The sequence below is a fragment of the Manis javanica genome, chromosome 11 (assembly GCF_040802235.1).
Source record: "Manis javanica isolate MJ-LG chromosome 11, MJ_LKY, whole genome shotgun sequence".
In the NCBI taxonomy this organism is placed as follows: domain Eukaryota; kingdom Metazoa; phylum Chordata; class Mammalia; order Pholidota; family Manidae; genus Manis; species Manis javanica.
In genome coordinates, this window is record NC_133166.1 from 49,122,699 (window position 1) to 49,143,367 (window position 20,669).

General features: G+C 41.0%; 1 protein-coding gene and 1 long non-coding RNA gene across 2 annotated transcripts in view; one reads left to right on the forward strand and one right to left on the reverse strand.

Annotated features, from left to right (window-relative positions):
- The window catches only part of LOC140844268 (uncharacterized), a 216,548-nt gene that overhangs the window by 142,971 nt on the left and 52,908 nt on the right, over positions 1–20,669 (forward strand). The window lies entirely within an intron of this gene.
- On the reverse strand, positions 3,275–5,489 carry LOC140844267 (uncharacterized). The gene is made up of 2 exons (XM_073215732.1): positions 4,349–5,489; positions 3,275–3,599 (listed from the first exon to the last, which is right to left on the reverse strand). The coding sequence occupies exons 1-2, from the start codon at positions 5,346–5,348 to the stop codon at positions 3,595–3,597; spliced, it is 1,005 nt and encodes a 334-aa protein (XP_073071833.1). The 5' UTR covers positions 5,349–5,489; the 3' UTR covers positions 3,275–3,594.

Sequence of the window (20,669 nt, forward strand, 5' to 3'; positions counted from 1 at the left end):
ATTTATTGCTTACAAGCAGTTGTCCACTTTTGCTGTCCTATGTCTCTCACAACTGGCTGCAGAAGAAGAGACCCCACCCAACCTCTCTGGTCCAGATACGCCCTCTCTCGCCATTGAAATTACATATTGATATGGAGATAGACTACTTCTCTCCACCCCTTGAAACCACCTATTGGTATGGAAATGCACTAAGGCCATGTGAGAGATTCTGGAAATACTGAAATTTTACCCACACATCCCCATCCTTATTTAAATTATAAAGAGAAATATATACCTTTTGACTCCCTTCATCCAGTTCCCCCACACCACCTTCTGCTGCTGATAATCACAAATTGGATCTTTTTCTAGAGGTTTTGTTTTTTGTTTTTGTTTAATTTTTTTTAGATTCCACACAATAGTGAGATCATACTTTTCTTTTTCTGATTTATTTCACTTATCCCAATGCTGTCAAGGCCTATCCAATCATCATAAATGACAGGTTTTCTTTCTTTATGTCTGAATAGTGTTTCATTATATATGTGTATGTGTATCACATTTTCTCTATCCGTTCATCTGTTGATGGACACTTAGGTTTTTTCCTTGTCTTAGCTATTGTCAGTCAGTGCTGCAGTGAGGGTGGGAGTGTAGATACCTCTTTGACATAGTGTTAGGGTCCAGGCTTCCGAGGCTTCCCCAGAGAACAAACTACACAGGCATAGAGATGTAAATTCAAGCAAAGTCTTTATTCAGCTAGCTAGCTGAGGTCCAAGTCAGCCCGATGCAGCGGGTCTCAACAAGGACCCCGAGCACTCCGAGCCAAGGGTTTATATAGCAATTTCAAAGCACTTAACTCATAGCAATTTTCTATAACTATACATTATTCTTGCAAGACATATATCCTGGGGTTAAACAAGGGCAGGGTAAGACTACTCCTCAATGGTTAGGGAGGTTCTGCACGATAAGCTTGGTATGTAAGATTTACTGACCAAGGTTAGCTGACCAAGGGTCACAGCTGCCCACCACCCGGTGCTCATGATTAACTTGTTTTTCAAGGCCTTACCCAGGCCCAGGGTTTGTTTTTTTTGTTTTTTTGTTTTTTTTTCCTCTGAGTCACACTCTCAGAAAATGGTTTCTAGGTTTCTAAGATGGCTATGCTAATGCTAATTTACTAATCTTACTAATGCTTAGATTCTACATTTCCCCACTTTCCTTTGACCATTCCAATCATGGAATGTTTGTTTCTTCCTGCTGTGTGAGTGAATGATACTGCGGTCTCAGCATTAGCACCTGAACAGCACTCACTCTTTCCCTAACAAAGGCTATTAGCCGGTTTAAGATACAGGGACCTAAAGTGAGAAGCAGTATAAAAATAAGCAAGGGCCCTGCCAGGGTGGATATCAGGGTTGTAAACCATGGGGATTTAGTAAACTAGGATTCAAATAGCCCTTGGCAGGCCTCTCGCTCTCTCTTCCTTTGATCTGGTCTCTCTCTAAGTTTAGACATTGAATCTCTTACTATTCCGGAATGGTCTGCTGTTAAGGTTTAGCTAAGTTTTATTAGTTCTTTTTCCTGACTCTTAATGCTCTCTGCACTCCTTTACATTTCCCCCCTTTTCTTGATTAGACTGTGGAATCTTCTACAGCGGCATCTGGGTCCTGATACTTTTGACGAAGGACTAAGAGTTGGACAGTGTCAATTCTTTCCTGCACAAACTTAACAAGCCTGTTAATTATGCACGGGCCAATCGTAAACAGCAACAGCAGGATGACGAGCGGCCCCGCAACGGCCGAGAGAAGGGTAGCAAACCAAGGCTTGTATTTGAACCAAGACTCAAACTAGCCTTCGCTACTTTCATATTCTTTACGCTTCTTCTCTAAATCTTTTTTCAGTTTGGCCAAGGAATCTCTGACTGCACCTGTTTTGTCTACATAGAAACAGCACTCTTCTCTTAAGGCTGCGCATAACCCACCTTCTTTTAAGAACAAGAGGTCCAGGCCTCTTCGGTTCTGTAGGACCACCTCGGACAAGGAGGTGAGGGATTGCTCTAGGTCTGATATTGTCTGTCGGAGTTGTTCTAGATCTCTGTCGATTGCCAGCCTCAGGGCTGTGAGCCCCTTTTCTCGAGTTACAAGGGCTGCAACTCCCGTGCTTGCCCCTGCCATCCCTAGGGTGAAGAGGGTTCTAATGGTCAGGGCGGTACCAACCTCCCTCTTGCTCCGGTGGGGGCTCAGCCTTTCTTCTCAATAAGAAAGCAGAGATTCATGAGAATGATACATTAGGCGAGGTAGAAGGGCCACCAGCACACAAAACTCACTGTTAGCATTGAACACAGAGGTGGATAGGGCCGGAGTGAGGCCTGTCTTTGAGCAGAGCCACCAGCCCAAGGAGGGTATAATCCACTTTCCCTGCTCTCACTTAGTGTTATTATAGGAGGAGCATAACTGGCTCTGGGTCGTCGGGACTGTGCCTACACACGTACCAACGACTGAGACTTGAGCGATTGTAAGTCCCCACGGTCTCCCGTCCCAGTAAGTGGGATGGGAGTTGTTGATAGTGTAGGAGCTATTTATCTCGATTGCTTCATAGAAGGGGGGTGAACCTGGGTAGCATAGCCAACAGGGATCGGTGAGGGAGGAAGTGGTGTGGTTAAGAGTCTCTACAACTGCCTGCACCATTTCCCACATGGGATTATCTAACCCGGAAGGGGTGTGCTGGGCCCATAACCCAGAGGTCGATGGACTCGGTCCTCTTGTGGGCTCTGGAGCAAACGTTCTGGTCGGCATTTTCTCATCCTTTTTGCTCAGGCCCTTGTCCTGGATTGAAGGTTTCTGGGGATTTATAACCGAGTTGGGACCTACGGCAGCGGTGGGAGTTGACACGGTTAATTTAATGATGAGGGTCGAGCCAGCATGCCCCCCATATTTATAATACACTATTCCCCACGCTAGTCCATTTATCCAGCGCGATACCTCAGTGTTTTTGCCTGTCTCGGTGAATTGAACTCTTACCCAATCTTGGTCCGTTTTGTCACAAGCCTTGGTTTTGTAAAGGGTCATAGGCTGGTGACGAGGGATGCCCTTGTTGACATAAGTAAATTTGACAGAATCGATTTTTGTAACTGTCCATCTCCAATCCCCATCGTTCGAGGTTACACAGTCCCAGCTGGCACAAAAGAAGTCATGCCCCCCCCACAGTGCCTTCTTTTACCTGTTCCTGGGCAAGCATAAAACCCATGGGAGCGAGCCAAATTTGGAGGGATGGATCGGTAAACGGGGTTGATCTGTCGAAACAGAAATACAGGTCAGGCCACCAGGTTCCGATTGGCGCACTGTGTTGTGTGGAGTTGATGACTTCCCCATTGTCACTATCAATCAGCATCCAGGTCAGGTTCCTTGGTTGATGGGGGTTGGTGCCTCTGATCCCCACAGATGTGGCTCCCGTGAAGATCCATACTAAGGAGCTTATTAGCAGGATCTCTTTCATCTTCGGCTTAAGTGTAGTTTTAGGGGATTGGCAGGATGCTGCTGCACCTTCCACTTTTCCTTACAGGCCCCTGGGTCTTTATGAGGCAGGACTTTCCGAACGTGGGTGTGGTGTACCCAGGGAGCGATACCATCAACCTTGAGAGCAGTGGGGGTGGTAAACAATACAACATAAGGTCCTTTCCACCTGGGCTCGAGAGTCTTCACTTGATGTCTTTTGACCCATACTATATTCCCTGGGACTATGCCATGTTCCGGGCTCGGAATTTTCCCGCCCTCATAATATGCTCTGATCAGGGGCCAGATTTCTTGCTGCACTTTAGCAAGAACTTGCAACACATTCAGATAGTCAGGGGCTGGGTCCTCTGCATCGGGAAGCTGCACTCGTCGAGTTATAGGTGGAGGGGCCCCACACATTATCTCAAATGGAGTTAAACCATGTACATAGGGGGAGTTCCGAGCGCGGAAGATGGCTAAGGGAAGGAGAGTCACCCAGTCCCCACCAGTCTCCAATACCAATTTAGAAAGGGTCTCTTTCAAGGTCCGATTCATTCTCTCTACCTGCCCAGAGCTTTGTGGGTTATAAGCACAATGTAACTTCTAATCTACTCCTAAAGCTAGGGCTAGTCCTTGCAGGACTTTGCTAATGAAAGCCGGGCCGTTATCGGAACCTATTGCTTCAGGGACCTCATATCTGGGGATGATTTCTTCAATTAATCTTTTTGCTACTACCTGGCTAGTCTCATGCTTAGTTGGAAAGGCCTCCACCCACCCAGAAAAAGTATCTACCATAACTAGCAAATACCTGTATCCATACTTCCCTGGTTTTATTTCGGTGAAGTCTATTTCCCAATTCCTCCCTGGAACCCTCCCCCTTTCCCGGGTACCTGCTGGGTGCAGCCCTCTTGGGGCTGGTCTTAGCATTGCACAGCTACTGCATTCTTTCATGATCTGGCGAGTCACCTCATTCTGGTGGGGAAACACCAACTGCGCAGACTGGAAAAGGCTGAGCAGTTTTTTTCCACCTAGATGGGGGGACTTATGCAGATTAGCAAGCAGGTACTGTCCTAATGCTTCTGGCAAGATCAATCTACCCTCCTGGTCCCTACCCCAATGTCCCTCTCCAAACACTTCCCCTGGGACTTGTTTCCTAATCCACTCAAGATCTTGAGGGGAATACTCAGGTTTGGGCGGCAGTGCGGGCAGTTCAGGTATGGGTATTTCGAGGGCCGCAAGCACAAGAGAGTCCGAGAGGGCTGCCCTTTTAGCTTCTGCATCTGCATGGCTGTTGCCGATGGCCTCGGGTGTCTTCTTTGATTGGTGGCCCGGTACATGTATAACTGCTACCGCTTTAGGTTTTTCAACAGCAGCTAATAGTCTTTGGACTTCTTGCAGATTCCTCAGTCCCTTCCCTTCCACGGAACGGAATCTTCTTTCTCGGTAGATGGCACCATGGACATGGACAGTGCCAAAGGCGTATCTGCTATCTGTGTAAATGTTGGCCCGCTTTCCTTCTGCTCTTTCCAGGGCCTCAGCGAGAGCAATAAGTTCCGCCTTCTGTGCTGAGGTGCCAGGGGGCAGAGCTGTGCTCCAGACAACTTCTCTATCATGGGTTACTACTGCTGCCCCTGCTCTCCTGACCCCCTCTTGCACAAAGCTGCTCCCATCCGTATACCAATTTAGCTCACAGTTCAGTAACGGTGTGTCTTTCAGGTCTGCTCGCACCTGGATAATTTCGGAAAGGATATCTCTACAGTCATGGATGGGGGTCGTCAGATCTGGGTCCGGCAGAAGGGTGGCAGGATTTAGGGTTACCGGGTCAGAGAAGGCGATTCGGGGAGAATCTAGTAGGAGCCCTTGATAGTGGGTGAGTCTTGCGTTCGTCATCTATTTTCCTGGAGGATGCTTGAGGATCCCCTCCACGGTATGTGGGGCTGTTATTCTCAGATTTTGGCCAAAAGTCAGCTTGTCTGCCTCTTTTACCAGTAGAGCGATGGCTGCTAGGATACGCAGACAAGGTGGCCACCCGGAGGCCACTGAGTCTAGCCGCTTGGACAAATAAGCCACAGGTCTCTTCCACGGGCCCAGCTGCTGAGCCAGAACTCCTTTAGCCACTCCCTTCTTTTCATCTACAAACAGGATAAAGGGTTTTTCTGGGTCTGGCAGAGATAGGGCGGGGGCCCGGAGGAGAGCTTCTTTTAGTCTGTCAAACGCCTCTTGTTGTTCTTGCATCCATTGCCAGCCCGGCCCTTCTTTGGTTGCTTCATATAGTGGTCGGGCTATTTCTGCGTACCCTGGAATCCAGAGCCTGCAAAACCCGGCTGAGCCAAGAAATTCTCTCACTCCCCGGGGTGAGGAAGGGATGGGGATAGCCAGGACAGTTTGCTTCATGGCCTGTGTTAGCCACCTGGCCCCATTAGATATTGTGTACCCCAAGTAGACTACTGACCTCTGACAGATGTGTGCTTTCTTGGCGCTGGCTCGATATCCCAGTTCACCTAGTTCAGCCAGCAAGTTCCTCGTGGCTTCTTTGCACTCTTCACGGGTTTCTGTGGCCAGCAACAGGTCATCTAAATACTGCAACAACGTCACGTGGGGGTGGCTCCTGCGAAAGGGCTCCAAGTCCTGGCTTAGGGCTTCATTGAATAAGGTGGGAGAGTTCTTGAAGCCCTGAGGCAGTCTAGTCCAGGTAAGCTGCCCTTTTCTTCCTCCCCCTGGCTCTTGCCACTCAAAGGCAAACAAAGGCTGACTAACTTCAGAGAGTGGAATACTAAAGAAGGCATCTTTCAGGTCCAGAGTAGTATACCACACATGCATGGGTGGCAGGTGGCTGAGTAAGGTGTAAGGGTTAGGCACTGTAGGATGGATGTCTTCTACCCTCTCATTGACTTTCCGCAAGTCTTGCACTGGCCTATAATCTTTACTGCCAGGCTTCCTCACTGGAAGCAGAGGTGTATTCTATGCAGATTGGCAGGTCTTAAGGATTCCTGTCTCTAACAGTCTATGGATATGGGGTGCTATCCCTTTCCTAGCCTCTTCTGGCATTGGATATTGCCGGACCCGGATGGGTAGAGCTGCGGCTTTGAGTTGAACAACAACCGGGGATAGGTGTTTAGCGAGACCAATTCCTCCGGTCTCGGCCCATGCGGAAGGGAACTTCTGTACCCAAGAGTCTATCTCTCCCTGGCCCCCCTTTTCTTGATCCACCTGAAACAGACGATGTTCATCGGCTAGGGAAAGAGTTAACACATGTGCTGGTTGTAGGGGCTGCCCTTCTTTGTCCATGATTTTTATCCCTTCGGGTTCAAAATGAATGCGAGCCCCGACCTTGGTTAATAAGTCTCTGCCCAGCAATGGTGCGGGGCTTTCGGGTACGACCAGGAATGAGTGAGAGACCTGATGCCTTCCTAGGTCTACTTTTCTGTTAGTAGTCCAGGCACATTTCCTGGACCCTGTCGCTCCCTGGACTATACTTGTGCGTCCTGGGTTTAGGGGGCCGTGGGCCTGGTTGAGAACTGAATACTGTGCCCCAGTATCTACCATAAACCCAATGGGAGTCCCCTCCACGCACAGGGTTACCCAGGACTCGGGGAGGGGTGCCGAGCCCCGTCCCCATCAATCCTCCTCTCCTAGGTGCAGGGTCTTAACAGGGTTCCCTCTCCCTTGTTCTCTCCTTTGGGGGCACTCCCTCTTCCAATGTCCATATTTCTTACACAGGGCGCACTGATCTTGTCCTAGTCGGGATTGACGGGGTCCTGTTCCTTGAGGTGGCCTAGGGCCTTCTTTCACCCCGGCCAGGAATATCCTGGCCATCTCTTCCCTCTGCTTCTTGTTCTCCCTTTTCTGAAATTCTCTGTCTTCTTTCCTATTTTTCTCCTGCATTACCCATTTCTCTTTCCTCAGCCTTTCTTCTCTATCTTCCGGAGTTTCTCTAGCATTGAAGACCTTCTCTGCCTGCTGCAGCAGCTCTCTAATAGAGATCTCCCCTAGGTCCTCCCGCTTGTGGAGTTTTCTCCGGATATCGGGGGCTGCCTGGTTGATGAATGAGAGGACTACAGCTGACCTATGTTCCTCTGCTTCCGGGTTTATGGGGGTGTACTGCCGGTAAGCATCAAACAGCCTTTCCAGATACGCGGCTGGGCTTTCCATTTCCCCCTGAACAATAGTTTTTACCTTAGCCAAGTTAGTGGGCCGTCTGGCGGCCGCCCGGAGACTGGTCATCAGAGTCTGGTGGTAGACCCGGAGACGCTCCCTACTTTCTGCAGTTCCGAAGTCCCAATCTGGGCGCGTAAGTGGGAACGCCTCGTCGATGATGGGCTGGAGGGTAGTGGGTCTTCCATTTTCTCCGAGGACATTTTTCCTGGCTTCATTGAGGATATGCTCTCGTTCTTCCGTTGTGAAGAGAGTGCAGAGTAATTGCTGGCAGTCATCCCATGTGGGACGATGGGTAAACATAATGGACTCCACTAAACCTATAAGACACTTGGGGTCCTCTGAGAAGGGAGGATTCTGAGTCCTCCAATTATAAAGGTCACTAGATGAAAAGGGCCAATATTGATATTGCTGAGCAATGCCGGTACCGATGGCACGCACAGGCAGAACTGGCACTGCTCCTTCTGAGGTGGAGGAGGGAGCCTCCCCTTCTTGTTCCCTGGCCCCTCGAGACCTTAGCTGCATTCCTCCAGTTCTACCTGGTGCCCAGCGTGGGGCCAGGGCGGGGGAGTGTGAGGAAGCTCTTTCCGGCCTCCCGCCTCTCTCTGCTGAAGAATCTGGGGAAGCTGCAGCCGCCTGGTTCCTGCTGGGTTCTCTAGCCGCATTTTCTATCTCCCCGGCAGCTTCACCCCTCTCCTCTGCATACGGGGGTGGCTGCTCAATCGGCGGGAGGGGGTAAAGAGGAGAACTGTCGGGGAGGACAGGTGGCGCACTTGGGCGCACAGGATTTCTGGCCCTGCGATCAGAGGGCTTTGATTTTTCCTGGGCAACTAGGACGGAGGTCTTTTGTGGGTCAGTATGAGGTTTCTCCACCAAAAAGGGCTCCAACCAGGAAGGGGGATTCTCGGCCAAATTTTCCCAGACAAGAATATAGGGAAGTTGGTCAGGGTGGCCCTCAGGACCTGGCCGGGAGATAATGGCTTTGATCTTGCCAATAAGGTCCAAAGAAAGAGACCCCTGGGCTGGCCAGCCTACTCCGAAGGAAGGCCACTCGACTGAGCAAAAGGTGTCGAGCTTACCCTTCTTGATGCCAAGGCTCATACTTAAGGCCTGTTCCTTGACCTTGGGGAAATGGGAGAGGATCAGACTCTTAGGAGTAGCCTGAGTCTGACCCATGGTGAGAAAGAAGAAGGAAAAAGAATATGAGGGAGACAAAGGCGAAGGATGAAGATGCCACTTCAAACAAAATGACTGTTGTATGTGCTTATAAACGAGTGCCTGTCGTTGCACAGTTTTTCTTCCGCGGGGGATGCGAATTTATCTGGGATTCGCGGCTGTGACCCCCTTATCCTGTCACGGGAGTCTTCTAGCGGCGGGCGCCCTAATGGCTCTTAATTGCCCGACCCGTGCCCGCGGGGAATGATATAGTGGCAGAAAGGAGGAACGGAGAGAGCAGGAGAACCTTAGAACAAGGAAACTTAAAATGAGAAGTGCAAAAAGAAATATAAACCAAAACCAAAACACAGTAAAACAATCAATGATAACACCAAACATACACACCACATCTGATCGCACTCATTTGGACCGGTCCTTTTCTCACTCTGGTGCGCACCACACTCACCACTTTCAGGGTCCTCAAAAACTCTCGTAATTCTCCCGAAGGGCGTCCACTCGGACTGCCGCAGGGTGATGAGCTCGATCTTTTCCTCCTCGGGCGCCAGTTTTCTGCCGATCGGATTTGCCTTCCTAAGGCCCAGTCACTCGGACCCTAGGGCCAGGATTGGTTACCTGGGCTTTTACCCAGGGTCGCTAACCTGGGGGCCGGGACTACCAGCCCGGACTTCCTCACTCGGGACCACTAACCCGAGACCATACACGGGATGGCAACTCCCGCTTTATAATGGATTTATGCAGACACGAGGGGGCGACCCTCGAATTACACTGCCCCGTCCGGACAATTAGACCTTGCCTCCAGCTGTCCTTTGTTCTCAGGGAAGCCGCTCGAATCCCGGACGAGCCCCCAAATGTTAGGGTCCAGGCTTCCGAGGCTTCCCCAGAGAACAAACTACACAGGCATAGAGATGTAAATTCAAGCAAAGTCTTTATTCAGCTAGCTAGCTGAGGTCCAAGTCAGCCCGATGCAGTGGGTCTCAACAAGGACTCCGAGCACTCCGAGCCAAGGGTTTATATAGCAATTTCAAAGCACTTAACTCATAGCAATTTTCTATAACTATACATTATTCTTGCAAGACATATATCCTGGGGTTAAACAAGGGCAGGGTAAGACTACTCCTCAATGGTTAGGGAGGTTCTGCACGATAAGCTTGGTATGTAAGATTTACTGACCAAGGTTAGCTGACCAAGGGTCACAGCTGCCCACCACCCGGTGCTCATGATTAACTTGTTTTTCAAGGCCTTACCCAGGCCCAGGGTTTTTTTTTTTTTTTTTTTTTTTTCCTCTGAGTCACACTCTCAGAAAATGGTTTCTAGGTTTCTAAGATGGCTATGCTTATGCTAATTTACTAATCTTACTAATGCTTAGATTCTACAATAGTGATTTATTTCCTTTGGATATATACCCAGAAGTGGAATTATATAGTTCCATATGTAGTTTTACTTATGTTTTGAGTAAACTCCTTACTATTAATAGCCGCTATACCTATTTACATTCTCAACAGTGCACAAAGATTCCCTCTTTTCCATACACTTGCCCTCATTTGCTGTCTTTGTGTTTTTTATGATAGCCATCCTAACAGGTGTGAGGTGATATCTCACTGTGGTTTTGTTTTGCATTTCCCAGAATATTAGTGATGTGGAGCACCTTTTCAGGTCACTGTGGCCATTTGAAATTTTGGAGGATAAAAGTTAACCAATAATGAATAGACATACTTAATTGTACCCCCTAGGTTTGGAGCTTTTAAGTTCAATTTTCATTCGATCTTGAAATATAGTTATCTTCTGAGGGTGTCTCAGATGAGTACTTTTAATAGAAATATTAATTTCTTATGTAAAAGTATAGTTTTTTTATTATAAATCTTTAAAGTTTGAGGTAGCCCTCCCTTACTCTAAGAAAATTCAAGGATTTTACCACTTCATTTAACTCGGTGTTGACATCAAGTAGAGGAGAAAGGATTCCCTTTGATAAAAAATAAAATGTATTAATTTGTTCACCCTTCTAAATATAATATGTAATTATTATTAACAACAGATGGAAGTATAGAATCATAGAAAATATAAATCGGTTTTATGTTTCCCTTTGTTTTTTTAATCATGTTGTAACTATACTAGCAGTAGTATATTCTTTTTAAATTTAATATAATAATAGTTACTTTTCACCTTTATGAGTGCTTTGTAAACATTTTTATGGCTGTGTGATGCCCTGCTGGGTAGATGTATAATTTTAGACTGGATTCTTAAACTTTTGTTTAAAGAATATGCCTGCCTACTCAACAGACCAGTTTTGACTATTTGTCAACCAAGGAAATTGGTTACATCATTCCCTTGCTTAACTCTTTGGTGGTTTCCCCGTTGTTGCAGGCTGGGTTCCTTCTCCTCAGTTCTTTTTCCCCTCCACAACAAAGAATCAAAAGGCAGAGACACAATAGCGAGGCAGAGTGAAAAGTTTTATTTGAATGCCCTCCAAGGGAGGGGTGGGCCAGAGTCAAGGCAGACAAAAGCCTCTGTCCGTTAGGTGGGAGGCCAGTAGATTGCAATTAGGAGGCACCTCTTTGACGGACAAAGTGGGGTTATTTGATGTACAGGCCCACCTACATCACCATCCCTCTCAGCGCGCATGTCCATTCCCCATGCTGAGTGTGATCTGGGCAGTCCTTAGTTCCGTTATATTGAGCCCCTGTTGGGATCTGGCTGGGGAGGAAGTTTTCTCCCTGCAAAGCGTTTGTTGTCTTTACATGGGAACCCCTACCTGCGCAGAGTTAGGGCAGTTTTCTCTTTGAACCGTATCTTCCCTTTTCCAGCTGCTTATGTCTGTCTTTCTACCTAACATTCCCAACACCATCACTGTGAGATTAAAATAACATCTATTGTGATAATTTTATTCCTAACTACTTCTTCTGTCTCTCTTCTTATCACTCCCACCTTGGTCCACACAATCCACAAACTACAATTTTTGAACCAGAAACTCTCTAAAACCTTGCAATATCATGGCCTTTGAGATGCCACTCTTTTAACCAAAAATCTCCTAACCTTTAAAATCTCCACCCTGTTTGTCAGTTCAATTTCCATTTATTATTCGTGATTCCTTTGAAATACCATTTACTTAGAAAACCATCTCTGGGATACAGAATTATTAAATTTGACTAATATATATACTCTCTTGGCATCCAGTCCTACTTTGGGCTTTTGTCTCAGTTTTAATTAAACAATTGCATGCAGTATTCTATGGGGTAGGTATGTACTTACAGTGCGATTGATGTGGTGAAGCCATATGCAGGGAGTGACATGTGGTCAAGGACTCCCATTTACCACTGTGACTTCAGTACTAAGCTCTGGGCTTGACATATATTGGATATGTGTTGAAATCAGAAATTTCTTCCTCTGACTTTTCCTGTATTTGTTTGCATTTTTAACCAAAACAGTTTTCTTCCCTGTTCTTGCTAAAATGAACACACATATTGGCATATACACGCATGTAGCATTTAATGGTTCATAGTGGCTGTACCAATTTACAATTCCAACAGTGAACCAGGATTCCATTTTTTTCCACATTCTGCCAACATTTTCCATTTCTTATCTTTTTTGATGACAGCCATTTCAATTTTAACACGGGTTAAAATCTCATTGTGGTTTTGATTTGTGTGTATGTGTGTGTGTGTGTGTGTGTGTGTGTGTGTGTGCATGTTTTTATAAAGTCTTCAAAATCAGGTTCAAGTTAGCATTTTATCTTAAACAATCTGTTTAAATTGACTTTATAGATTTCTGTTTTTATTTGAAAATTGAAACCCTGTTTCCAGGATTTCAGGATATGTCTCATAGTTTCCTCCAGTTACAGGATTACTTAGCCATTCCCAAAATCTCTGGGCAATTAGACTGCTGCAACAAGCTTACACTTACAAAACAAACTTCTTGTATTTTCTAATTGAAATTACTTCCTAAGACCAAAGAAATGCTTATAAGAGATAAGTAAGCCCTTTCTGGGATGAAATATAAATTAAAAAAGAAATTATATGATAATGGATCTTTAATTTTTAAAAATCTTTTGATTTCTCTGAATTCTCAATATATTATGAAGACTCATGTACATGTAAAAACATTACCAGCCTAGAAAGAGACTATGGCTAGCTGTATTTCATTTCCTTCAATCTTTCAGGAAATGACAAAATGTTCAACCTGTTGAGAGAACTTTATGCTCCTATATTCAATGTTGACACTGCTAAGAATGAATCATTGAATGTTAGAGAAAGGTTATAAGGAAAAATGTTTACCCAGTTGTTCTTTCCAGTGCCACATTTGGAAAGACCATTTTTTAGTATATAGAATATATTTCAACAGCCAGGATATAATAAGACAGAAAGAGTATTTGTCAGTTGTTGGAATTCATTTATAAAAGCATTTTGCATATTTACAGAATCAAATTTTGGCATCTGGAATAGAATGTAGAGGGGATGGGGAGGAACATTTATTAGTAATAGAAAGAGATGTGACTTATAAAGTGAAATAATGGAGCCCATTACATCATACTCAGTAAGACGATTTGAATTCAACATGGAAGGAAGAAACTACTTCATCCTTTTTGTAAATTCATGAGCTTTGGCTGAATGAAATAATAACCTTAATCACATAGAGTTCAACTAAAAGAGACATACAATTAATCATATTATGCTCAAAGTGTTCCACTTTGGAGAAAAGTAGGAGACCCAGAGAGCAGCCAGTTAAATACTATGTATAGGGTTGCTGACTAAGAGTTTAATTCTGAGGTGTGGATGTGTACTACTAAAAGCATGTTTATGGGTTTTGTGTTAACCAATGAGAAATGACACATGGGGTGATTTATTTTTTAAAGAAATATATTTGAGTACCTAAGATGTATCCAGGTATATGGTAAACTAAATTGATATTATCTCTTTCCTTTTAAAGTTAGAATCTATTCAAGAGCATAGGCATGGAAAAGTTTTTATTTAAAAAATTAGGTAAATTAAAACTCAGATAAGCACAGCATGGAAAGTTACATAATGTTTCAAGAATGTGTACTATAGTCATTTGACCTAATTAGGAAAGTAAAAGAAAGCTTTCCTAACAAAGGAGTGTCTGGGCAGTGAGATGAAGAATGATGCGATTATAGCTTAAGAAAGAAAAGAATAAGTTTTGAGCTTTCAAATTTGTTCTTTCAAATGTGCACCCTCTATATGAAAAGTACTTATGACTGGAACATGAAAACTTCTCTTTTAGGTATAATTGACATATACCATTATATTAGTTTCAGGTATATAACATAATGACTTGGTATTTGTGTGTATTACAAAGTGATCAGAATTTTAATTCTGTTTACCATCCCACCATATATAATTAAGTTTTTTTTCTTCTTGTGATGAGAACTTTTAAGATTTCAAATATGCAATACAGTATTATTAACTCTAGTCACCATGCTGTTCATTACATCCCTATGACTTTATTTTATAATTGAAAATTTGTATCTCTTGACCTTTCACCCATTTTGCACAGCCCTCTCCCCAACTCCAACAATTACAAATGTGTTCTATTCTCTTATCTATGAGCTCATTTTTTTATTTTTATTTTTTTAAACATTCCACAAACAACTGAAGTCATATTTGTCTTTTTCTGTCTGACTTATTTCACTTAGCATAATGCCCTCAAAGTCCATCATGTTAGAAAATCCCATTCTTTTTTATGGTTGACTATATATTCCACTATGTATATATACCATATTCCTTTATGCATTCACCCATTAGTGGGCACATAGGTTGTTCCCATGTCTTGGCTGTTATAAATAGTAGAAGAATATTGTGGTTATTAGTTCAAGAAAGAAGGGAAAAATTTCTGAATGGTGAGCTTTAAAATTTGTTATTTGATATTGTCTCTATATAAATTCATATGACTGGAACCATGATAACATTTAGAGTGGTAAAATCACTACATTTGAAGAGTTTCATTTCATTATTTTTTGAAAAAATAGTTATTGTCTACTTGTAGCAAGAAATCATCTAGATTGTGGGAATGTGGTAGTGGCACTATGATCCTCCTATTTGGCCAAGTCCTCACCTTGTAACTTAACTTCTGGTAACTCCAAATAAGTTAGCCAATAAATAAATTTCAGATCTTCATAAGTGTTGTATAGATAATAAACCTAGGTAAGGGGCTAGAGAGTGAAGATGACAGGAGGGAATTTTTTTTGTATATATGTGCATGTGTATGTATTTGGGGTGTATATATAGTTATTTTAGATAAACTGGTCAGGATAATAGGATATATAGAAATAACTGACAGTTAAGGAAAGACCTGAAAACTGAGAAAGATTTGTAAGAAAATATTACTGTAGAGAGGTTTATATGGAGGGTAAACAAGGGCTGAACTGTAATTATAAGGTTGTGGACCAAACATTTCATTCTGAAAGGCCAGGGTAATTGGGACCCGGTGGATATAGGAGAGAATGCCAGACAATGAGGATCCTGGAGTCACAGGCAGAATTGGACCATACAAGGTATTGTTGGTTGTGGGAAAGAGTTTCAGTTTTATTCATATCAAAGTTTTGGAAGGTTTTAAGCAAGAAAAAAGAATTAATAGGGTCTAGCAGTAATCTAGCTGTTAACTGATTATGACATCAATGATCGTAGTAATGAGAGAGATAGGGAGAAGTGGTGAGATTTGGGATATATTAATAGAAGGAACTTACTGATGGATTGAACTTGAGAGGGAAGGAAAATAGAAGAATCAAGCAGAACTTATAGGTTTTTAGCTTGGCCAACTGGGTTGATTATAGTGCCATTACCAAGGTGACATCATATTTGTATTTATAATGTGACATGTCTTTCACCTAACACTTGCTCATCCACCATCCATTCTTTTATTCTCATACTGAGTGCTTACTTTGTGCCTTGCAGGAATCACTTACCCTAGGGAAACACAAACATGAAAAAGACAGACTGGGTCTCGGTCCTACTGAAACACCCATTCTAAATAGGAAAAGATAGACTAGCAATCAAATGAATAAATAAATTAGAAATCCTCTGAACTGTGATAAGTGGATGGACAGTAAATCATGATAGCTAAATTAGCCAGGATAGTCAGGGAAGGATTCTTTGAGATGATATGTGAGCCAACATCTGTAGAACATAAAGGAATCAGACATATAGATAACCTGGGTAAGGCTTTTAAATCTTTTCAATCAGCAATAATTTTATTTTTCATTATCTACCAAATGAGATTACATGACTCTGGTAAGACTAGGAATTTTTCTTATTGAACATTCTTGAGAATAATTATTTGAAAATAATTTCAATAATCTTGGAAATAATTCATAATTTATTTTCTGCTGTAGAGTATTAACTTCTGATTTTTCAAAGAATTTTAATATTCCTGCTGGTTACAAAAGTACCACAAAACTGCACTAAATTACATTATAGAACTCAAATATAGAATTTGAAATTTCCAACTACTTCACCATTCCCTCTCTGAAATACATTGTCAACAGTTCTTGGATCCTATTTCAGCTTTTTTATGTTGATATGTTTATATATACTATATTTTCTCTATTTTAACAAAATGGTAAAATATTAAATATGTTTCTCTAGAGCTTGTGGGTTTTTGTTTTGGTTGCTTTTTATTTGTCACCTTACAATAATATCTTGGATGGCTTTCCCTGCCAACTATGGAACATTTTATTGTTTTTAGTAGCCACAAAATACTCCATTTATATGTCTACCATTGTTTAACAGTTTCTCTATTTGAGAATATTTAGCTTCTTTCCATTTTTCACCATTATTGCGATTGATGAATGAAAAATTCTTAGCAATTGTGAGGTGTTTTTAAAGAATGTAGCAGAAATGTCAGGTCAGAAGGATATGTATATTTAAATTTTAATAGGTATTTCTGTCTTGCATTCCAGAAGTTTGTACCATTCTCATTTACTTAAATGAACAAACCATAAGTGTACTCATTTAGTTTTCTTTGATAAGATTACATATCAATATATAATTTTTATGTTCAATTCTTTGATAACCAATGAAGTTCATGCTAATACTATTTCCCTTTTAACAAACTGATTCCTCATTTCTGACTTCACTTGTAAATAGTAATGCTAACGGTAATTTGTCTCACCATTCCAAATTTCTTTCTGAATTTCATGTATTTTTATTGTCCAAACATGTTGGACATACGCAAAGCCCCAAACCAAAAAAGCTCCCAAATTTAAAGGAGAAATTACCATGTTCAACAGTGAAACAATTTGGGATATGAGGAAAACTTATGTGCTAGGTTAGTACTTGTGCAAGGAAAAGAGAAAGCAGTAGAAGTGGACTCTGCTAGAAGTTGTACTCTTTTTGTAGCAGTGAATTCCAGTAGATCCCATTTGAAGCCATGCCACAGAGATACCAAAGAGCATAACATTAAACCTGTACAAGGGTCAGCAGAAAATATTTTTCACTATTTTTGGGTAGAGCACTTACACCTCTCTGGAATTTATTGAGATTTTCTTTCAAATATGTGATGAGTTTTTTAGTGTTCTGTGAATACTTAGAATGCATCTGTATGTTTTAAGTTTCACCAATTAATTCTACTTTATTAATCATATAGGTTCTTACCCTTAAGCCTTTTATCTTAGACTGAAGCAGCATGCTCCAGTGAAGAATAAACAAATCCAAAAACAATGTATGACATTTTTCTGGAATGCTGGTATCAATATAAAGCACTGGGAACTTCTGTTAAAGTTTGATTTGTGGAAGTACCACTGTTATATATTTAATATACTTGAGAAATTTTTCTGTCATATCCAAAATATGGTTTCATAAATGTCCACTGCTGTTGTGTTACTGTCAAGTGTTTCATGTTTGCATCTCTAACTTTGTTTTTTGTTGCTTCATGTGTTTTAGCGCTTTTTTAATTTGACATATAGATATTTATGATTTTTAGGTATTTACATGTAGCTTGCATTAATTTAAAATGTTTCTAATCTTCCCTTTGCCTTATATTCTAGTTTATCTATTGAATTTTTGTTTGCACATTAGTTTCTAATGCATATTTAATAATCCTTTTATTTTTAACAAGTTTTATTTTCTTTTAGACCTGTGTAAGTAAGAAAGCAAAATACAGTGTATTTTAGTCTACTTCAAGTGTTTATGCTTTTTAATGGTCCAAATCAGTTTATGTTTATCCTTAGAAATCTTATTTCATGTTTTTCTGTTATTCTCTTTTGTTCCTTTTGTTCTACATTGTTTCTCTTCCCTTTCTCTAATTTCTAATTTTTTTCTTATATTCTTCCTAGGTTGGGGGTCATAAAACCTGTTTTTAATTATCCTTGTTGCCAACCCTCATGTTTTACTGAACATATTATGATTATACCCATCTAATTTCAAACTTAAAACTAAACAGTAACTTTTAACTTCTCCACATATAAAGGTGGGTAATTTAGCACTTTTTCATTGTTTGTTCCAAATCAAATCTATCCCATTTTCAGATTTGGAATTATGCAATAGATTATTTTTTCTTTTAAATACAAATTACTACTATTTTTGGAAATGATTATTAAAATAATTTATGTCAGAAATAGGGTATTTATGTAAACTCAAAGGGTCTCCCTCAGGACATTTATTAACTATAAAAGGAAAAAGAATAGTGCTGACAGACAGCACTTTAATGAAGTGATCAGTTTACTTTCACTAGTAAAGGTATGTATTGCTATTATGTGGCCACTGATATGATGTGTTGGGGAGGATATATCACTTTTGTGTTATCCTTCCTAAAATGCATAACTTCAATCTAATAATGAGAAATCGTCAAATAAGTCCTCAGCTTGAGAGACAGTCCTCAGAATAACTGAGCAGTTCCTCAAAATTGTCAAGATCATGAAAGACAAGGATAGACTGAGGAACTGTCACAGATGGGAGAAGATCAAGGAGACAACTTAATGTGTTGTGGGATCTAGGAATAGATACTAAAATAGTGTTAGCAGAAATACTGATGAAATTTGAGTAAGATATATAGTTGGGTTTTAAAATAGCAAAAAATATGTAAGAAGAAAACCACTCTATAAATAAGCCAAAAGAGAAGAGAAACTGAAATTAAAAGTTATTTAGAAGGGTAGAACATTTTAAATACCTGTAATGAGAACAAAATCATTAGGAGATAATGTATAGCCAAAAATGCCTTTTTTAGATACAAATATTTAATTGAAAAGAAATGAATTAGGCATTTAAGTCAAGAAACTAGGAAGAGGGAAATGATCAAATAAATCCAAAAGAATTATAATGATGGAGTTTCTAAAGGTTAAATAGAAATGATTAAAATAAAGCAGTAAAGTATAAAGTGATAACAATAGATTTGATCAATAAAACTAAATATTTTTAAACACTGACAAATTAGATGAAATATTAACAAGTTTACTGTAACAAAATAAATTATTGATGAATGACTATATGAAGAAATAGTTAATTATGTGCCCATAATATAATACTCTGTACAACTTTAAATAAATAAATTAATAATCCAGATGAAATGGATAATTTTCTAGGAAGTACTAATTCAAGAACAGGTAGAATTAATTTTCATTTGCAAAACCCTAAAGGCCAATAAACTGAAAAGATATTTAAAAGAAGTAAAAGACAAAAAACCTGCACAAACTCATCTATAAACATATTGGGGAGTATTTTAAGGCTAAGAACCACATATAAAGAGGAAATTCTCTTACCAAAGAAAACCTAAAGAATATTTTTAAAATAAGGAATTATGTGCTGCATGGAAATATCTTGTATCATAAATATGTTAATTTTTCCCAGTCAGCATTTGCAGTGCAATTCTACTCAAAATCTTGGAGAAACAATCTAGAATACCAAAATGCACAAAAATGGTGAAGAAAAACCAGAAGAGAGGAGAAAAGCCCAGTCACAAATAACAGCTGAGGAATGAAGACAACATCCAATTCCTCAACAGTCCTGGAAAACTGAATACAATAAAGAAGTCTCTTGAATTCTGTGGCAAATTAATTGCAATGTCATGTTTTATATATATATATATATATATACTATTACCTTATCTCTCTGAGGAAATCCAATATCTGAAGGAATAAGTAAACTAAAGAAGAAAACAGGAAATGCAGGAAATAGATTTTCTAACTTCAGCATAGTAGATATAAAACCGCAAAGATGATGATGAAGTAGGAACATAAGGCTGCAAATATATGGCAGGATTGGAAGACAGAAAGCTGAGAAGGGCTATATCAAAGAAAGCATAAATAAAAGAGGTTTAATATATTTCAGCAAATACCTCAGAGATTCCATTTATGACAAAGAATTAGGGGTGATTGGGTAATTGTGCCACTTTTCTACCATTTTTTCCTCCAGATCCCTCTCCCTCTAGTCTCTGCTTCTAAGAAACTGATCAGTATGAAAAATATCAGTGGTCCACTCCAAAACTACTAGACCTAATATCTGAATTCAGCAAAGTTTCAGGATAAAAAATTAATACGCAGAAATCTGTGGCATTCCTATACACTAACAATGAACTAGCAGGGAGAGAAATCAGGAAAACAATTTCATTCACAGTTGCATCAAAAAGAATAAAATACCTAGGAATAAACCTAACCAAGGTAGTGAAAGACCTTTACTCTGAAAACTATAAGATACTCATGAGAGAAATTAAAGAAGATACCAATACATGGGAACACATCCCATGCTCATGGATAGGAAGAATTAATATTATCAAAATGGCCATCCTGCATAAAGAAGTCTGCAAATTCAATGCAATTCCTATAAAAATACCAACAACATTCTTCAGCGAACTAGAGAAAATCATTCTAAAATTCACATGGAACTACCAAAGACCCAAAATAGCCAAAGCAATCCTGAGAAGGAAAAATAAAGCTGGGGG